Source organism: Sceloporus undulatus, chromosome 6, assembly GCF_019175285.1.
Source record: "Sceloporus undulatus isolate JIND9_A2432 ecotype Alabama chromosome 6, SceUnd_v1.1, whole genome shotgun sequence".
Taxonomy (NCBI): domain Eukaryota; kingdom Metazoa; phylum Chordata; class Lepidosauria; order Squamata; family Phrynosomatidae; genus Sceloporus; species Sceloporus undulatus.
The window spans coordinates 121,502,739-121,508,909 of record NC_056527.1 but is presented as its reverse complement, the minus strand read 5'-3'; the positions used below and the strand labels follow the sequence as shown (position 1 = coordinate 121,508,909).

General features: G+C 45.3%; 1 protein-coding gene across 1 annotated transcript in view; it reads right to left on the bottom strand.

The window, feature by feature from the left end:
- Window positions 1-223: 223 nt before the first annotated feature.
- The window catches only part of PROM2 (prominin 2), a 24,806-nt gene continuing 18,858 nt past the window's right edge, over window positions 224-6,171 (bottom strand). Inside the window, exons 18-24 of the mRNA XM_042475018.1 lie at window positions 6,093-6,146; window positions 4,227-4,307; window positions 3,459-3,527; window positions 2,750-2,839; window positions 1,844-1,950; window positions 1,449-1,537; window positions 224-457 (exon numbers count right to left, since the gene is read on the bottom strand). Of these exons, the coding sequence (XP_042330952.1) occupies window positions 1,474-1,537; window positions 1,844-1,950; window positions 2,750-2,839; window positions 3,459-3,527; window positions 4,227-4,307; window positions 6,093-6,146 (465 nt within the window). The 3' untranslated portion in view covers window positions 224-457; window positions 1,449-1,473. The remainder of the gene's footprint in view (window positions 458-1,448; window positions 1,538-1,843; window positions 1,951-2,749; window positions 2,840-3,458; window positions 3,528-4,226; window positions 4,308-6,092; window positions 6,147-6,171) is intronic.

The following is a 6,171-nucleotide window of genomic DNA, read 5'->3' as shown; positions in this document are numbered from 1 at the left end:
GTCCTATGCTGATCTTTTTCAAGATGCTATTTCTGATTTCTTGCATGAAGCGTGTTCATTGAGTTAGATAAAGACATCCTTGCTGGTAGAGTCCATACATTGAATGGAGACGACTGTGGTGAAACAAGGCCCCAAAGTTTTGAATTCTTCAATATTCAAGGCCTAAATGGGATCCTTCAAGATGCATGAGAATCAGGAAGGACCAAGAGGATGCATGGCAGGATCTGTCTTGCCATCATTGACATGTTTATTCATTCATTCCCCACCAAAGAAGGAATACCAAGAAGGGATACTTTCAGCCAAAGCAAAATCCATGATGAAGGGAATAATGATGACAGGAGAATAGGTTCTGAGTCCAAGAGAAGTCTTCTTCCTGAAAACTCACTCTCAAGATATATTCGCGGCGGAGAAGGAAGGCCAGCCTTGGAGGGATCCAGGCACTCTCCCAAGGAAATCTCTACAAAGGAATAAAATCATGGTTAGCAATTGTGGGGAGGCTCCACTGCTTTAACTCTGCACCCAAAATGCTGAAATGCTCATTTGTGTTACATCGGGGCGACCAGGTGCCCAAATCTAAGGGACCACAAAATGTCAGACAGTCAGGAAAAACGGAGGACATAACCAAATAAAAGCTAAAAAACACTCATAGAAATGGAAACGTATGCGTCTTAGGTATGCTCAGAATGGAAGATATTTTGGAATTCCTCCTGAAATGGAGAACATTCCCCTCCAGGGAAAAGGAGGGCGGCTGGTCACATCATGCGCTGGGGATATATGAATATACGGTACTAGCTTTGTAGATAAGAAACTGAGAAAATTCCAGATGTCCCAAGAGAGCAGCACCATAAACTACTAAGAATCAAATGTCCATTGAGAGTCCTCATATAGTCAATTCCTCACCCTTTATTTTTTGAAGAGTAAGTAACAGGGGATAATGGAGGCTGGAATACGTGTGGCTCCAGTATTCTTGGTGCCCAAGTCATCCAAAAGCTACTTTAAAAGCTACTTTAGTTTTGGCAGGTTGTTAATGATGACCTCCTAGGACAGTGGTTCCCAACCTTCCTAATGCCACGACCCCTTAATACAGTTCCTCATGTTGTGGTGACCCAAACCCATGAAATTATTTTCATTGCTACTTCATAACTGTAATTAAATAGGTGTTTTCCAATGGTCTTAGGCGACCCCCATGAAAGGGTCATTCAACCCCCAAAGGGGTCCTGACCCACAGGTTGGGAACCACTGTCCTAGGACAAAGCCTTGCCTAAAGTACAACATCCAGCATCCCCTCACCACTGGCTATGCAGGCTGGGGCTGCTGGGAGCTGCAGTCCAACCACCTCTGGAGAACCACCTATGGCTCCCAGCCTTGCAATGATAGAAAGGGGAAAGTGTTCATGCTCAGCCAAGCCAGGAATCCCATACGTTTAAGGAAAATCAAGGAAAATTTACCTGGATATCTGGACGCAGAGGCTTCCTACAGCCGCAGAGACGTTACGCGGGGGATGTGGAAGGGGTAGGTTTCCTCTGATCCAGTAGAACTAAAAAGAGCATGGGAGAAAACTACTAAGAGAAGTAGGTGCCGCCACCCAATTGGTAATGCTGGTCCCTGCTTCTAAATTCGACTCCTGCAACACTTCTGCACAACTGAAAGTCCCATTAGCTCCTTCAGTTGACCAAGGCTGCATCTCCACTGCAGAATCAATGCATTTGGACACTGCTTTAATTGCCATGGCTTCATTTTCATAGAACAAGGTATGCACAGACGCCAATGGGATTCTGCCCCATATAAAGCATGAAACCACCCACACTTCGTATCCATCTCATGCCCTTGCCCCACCACTTACACAAGTCGGTGCCTGATGGGACGAAAATGTTTGGTGGTCTTGATGGCAAAGAAGATGCTGGGGATGAGGAAGAAGGTGCAGCCGCCCAGACTGAACCAGAAGGCATTCTGGAAGCAAATACAAAGACAAGGGAGTCCCATGTGAGAATCTTCTCCTTAAACATGGATGGGGACCAAACGGAGGCACAGAAAGAGGAGGGGATGTGCCCTTCCAAAAAGTTTCCCCATCCTCCATTGAATCATAAAGTCACAGCAACAGCCCAAAAGAAAGACACTCGGGCTAAACTTGCCAGACAGCAGACCAGAGAGAAGGCAAGCCCAGGCCTGCTTTAGAGTCAAAGTTAGCACAACTCCAGTTGCGACACTGGAAGCGTTTCTGGCTCCCGCAAGTCTGCACACCCCCTCCGTGCAATTGCAAGGAAAGAGAAGGAAGAGGGAGGCTGCGTCTGCACTGCAGAAATACAGTAATGCTGCTTTAACACCGCTTTAATTGCCATGGCTCAATGCTATGGGATTCTAGGAATTGTAGTTTATTGTGGCACCAGAGCTCTCCGACAGAGGAGGTTAAACGTCTCACAAAAGTGCAGATCCAGAATCACATAGCATGGACCCATGGCAGTTCAAGCAATGCCAAACTGCGTTAATTCTGCAGTGCAAGTGCAACCTGGTTCACAAGGGAGCTCTCCAGCAATGCAATGTTGAGCATGTTTCCTCAAATACAAGTCGCACTGTGTGTGTACAATGGGACACTCCCTCATGAGCTTCTGCAGTATTAAGAAGAGGATTTTCCCATTCAGGTTGGAAATACAATGGTCAAGGACTAAGGAGGAAAGTGGCAAGAAAAAAATTGGACTTAATAGCCCTTCTGTGTCTGTTACGGAGAGGAATGGTTTGGAGGAAGACTGACCCAAGCATCTGTAATGCGGTCGCACAAGATCACTCGGCTGTTGTCCAGAGCAGTGGAGAAAGGCTGGCATGAAGCAACGTCCTCAGTTAACTAGAGGGAAAAAAGATAATTGCTTTTTGTATAATTAATTTAAATTAAACAATTACTAAAGAGAATTCAGAGACTTAGCTGGCTTAGTCTGGAATATGAGTATGCAAAGGGATCTTGTGGCATCTTTGAAACTAACTGTGCAAAAGAAGTTGTAGCATAAACTTGGCTGGAAAGGCCAAAGTATGAAAGGATAAGTGAAGATACACACAACTGGACCTGGGCTTTGTTTTTGGTTGCAGGAAGGCAACAAAGCACCCAGACTGCATCTACACTGTCAAAATAATGCAGTTTGACGGTACTTTAACTGACATGGCTCCATCCTACAGGAAAAGTGGTGTCAAATTACAGTGTAGATGAATCCCTAGGCCTTTTTCATGTGTATTGTTTTCAAGGCAGGTATTGATGACTGTCTGATTTGTATTTCACCACTCCCAATGAGCAAAGCCTTTCCTGACTGCTGTTGCATTCATCTGACATCAATGACATCTCTCCTTGCTGTGCATTTCCATCTTCTGGCATTGTACAAGTGGCGTCTCATGCACTCCTCTGGGAACTCCACACTAGACCTCCCATTGCAAAGGCGTCACACAGAGGCTGAATGAAAGGAGCCAATACCTACCACACTCCTCAGCCAATTCAGGTACTGGGAAATGTAGCCCATCTCTTTCCTTTCGAAGCAACTCAGCTCCTGGAGGGGGGAAAAAAGGAGATGGAGATTGTACTGTTCTATTTTTGAAGAGGATGGAGTCTCCTCTCTCTCCCTCCATCCCTCTCTTTCATTCTCTCTGCCCTTCTTTCCTTCACTGCAGATGCCTCTGAACACAAGCAATGACCCAATTGCAAGATATTACATGTTTGAGGGGTTGTTGCAGTGACCATTGCAAAGGCATCATATGCTTTCAAGTCATTTCCAACTTGTGGCCACGCACTAAGGCACACCTGTCATTCTTGGCTAGTTTCTTCTGAGAAGGTTTGCCATTGCTAACCTCTGAGGCTGAGAGAGTGACATTTGCGCAGGATCACCCAGAAGTTTTCATGGCAGAGCAGGGGTTCAAGCCCTGGTCTCCAGAGTCCAACGCTACGTATGCCTAATTTTATGTGACGTCTGCATGTCACCAACAGGATTTCAGACTCTGGTTATTGGAATGAGCAAAGGAGCCCTTCCCATCTGGAAGCATCTCATTTCCCTTCAGTGGTTAACAAATACTTTGGGGAAGACCACAAGCAGCAGCTGTTGCAATATATTCAGCACCACAAATAAACGCAAGTTGCTGTTGCCGGTCGCCAAATGCATGCCTATCTTTCTGCTCTAGGGCAACCCTGAGCTTAGCTTCTGGTCCAGTCCCAGGTATTATCCTAATTCTAGCATCTCTTTCTTTTTACTCACCTGTCTCAGGATCTTCTGAGACTCTAAAGGGATAATGGTCTCAGCATGGCCAATCTGGGATTCGGTGCTGTTTATGAGGTCCTGGTGGAGAACATAGGAAAGAGCTCAGTAAGTAACTGGAAGGGTGCAGACAGATGAGACGTGTAGCGTCTCAAGCAGGGAGGAAAAGTCACAAGGACTGTGGGTCTGTTGCTGAAAATGGTCACTCCTGTGCGCTGTCCGCTTTCCAATCCCTGCAATATGTAGCTATGGAAACCTCTGGTGTGATCCGATAGCAAGATTCGTATCCTTGAACCTGCTTGGCTGGCTGCAAATTGGCCACAATGAGGATGATATTAGGGACATTTTACAGCACTTGGACACTTGTGTGCTGTTCTGTCTTAAATAGGCCATGAGTATGAGAGGTGAGCATGCTAGTTGGAGCTGGTGAGATGAAAAGAATCAATGAATACTCTGACCTTTTGAAGGGGTCTATATATGGTTCTCACTGCACTATGTACATGGAAAGGGTTTCTGTTTGCAAAATGCACACCACATTTGATATCTATGTATAGGGAATGCATAACCTCTTCCCTAATCTTTCATAGGAAAAGAGTTTTCCATCTCCTTCTAATTATGGCCCAGCCGTGGCTTCCGTTTCCCCAAGCCAACCATTCCAGTTAGTGAATCAATTTGCAAGATGCGCAGGCTGGAGTGTGCATTATGCTTCATTATTTTGCCATAGCTAAAGCCCTGGAAGGATGACGCTACTGGAAGGGCTTTCTGAAAATCCCTAAATGACCAATTAAAGATGAACAAGGGGTCCAAGAGGAAACACAGAATTGACACTGCATGCATTTTAGGCAGAGATGTGAGGTCTGAAAAGCAACAGTCCCTGTTTCATTATAGGAATTCAATGCTTAGTAGTGAGTGGCATGGCTAGTCCTCCTGCATAGCCCACTTTGTTGCACATGAAGGCATGGAAGTGAGGGAAGGAGAGAGAAACCAAGGCTGGCATCCGGTTCAATCTTTATGAGATCATAAGATGGACTTTGTTATTGTGTGCCTCCAAGTCATTCCCAATTTATGGCGACCCCAAGGCCATATCAATGGGATTTTTTAAAGCTAGATTTGGGACATTGCTTAATTTAAGAGATACTGATAGTTTTTCAAGCCATGGCATCAGCCAAAATAGCCACAGTGACTGAAGTCCATCATCATAGCTATGTCTGACCAAGTAAGATCATAGCCCAAGTCTACAACATTTGGAAACCAGGGACTTCAGCCGGCACCAACAGAGAGCCAAAGCAAAATTTATGCTGATGTTGGCTGTGTTGCACATCATGACCTACCAACTGTTCATTACTAGGGCTGCAGACTTAGGCACACTTGTTGGTAAGTTATCTCCACTGCACATGATGCACATGACTTATTTATTAGGCATAATCATGTTTGGGTTTGCCAGCTTTAATTAATTTAATCAGTAGACAAATCAATTTGGACTGGGATAACAGGCTGAAACTGGCCTAGTCTCCCCAAGCAATTAAAGGGAGCTTGGCATGGAATGGCACTTGGATACATAGATGGCCCAGACACAGTGGCTCTCTCCAGCTGCTTCCACACTGCAGAAATAAAGCAGATTGACACCACTTTAACTCCCATGGCTCACTGCTAGGCAATGCTGGGGTTTGTAATTTGGAAAGATGTTTAGCCTTCCCCGCCAGAGAGGTCTGGTGCACCGCAAAACTACAAATCCCAGAATTCCATCGCATTCAGCCATGAAAGTTAAAATGGTGTCAGACCGCATTATTTCTTCAGGGCGGATGCAACTTCAGTCCTGTTTCAGTTTCAATGAAGAAGAAGCTTAAAAGCCAACAATACCAATACCTGGAGGTCGAGAGCCATTGTTGATAAGAACTGGATGCTTTCTTTCAGCTTTTCCTGCAAGATAACAATTCAGGTGAAC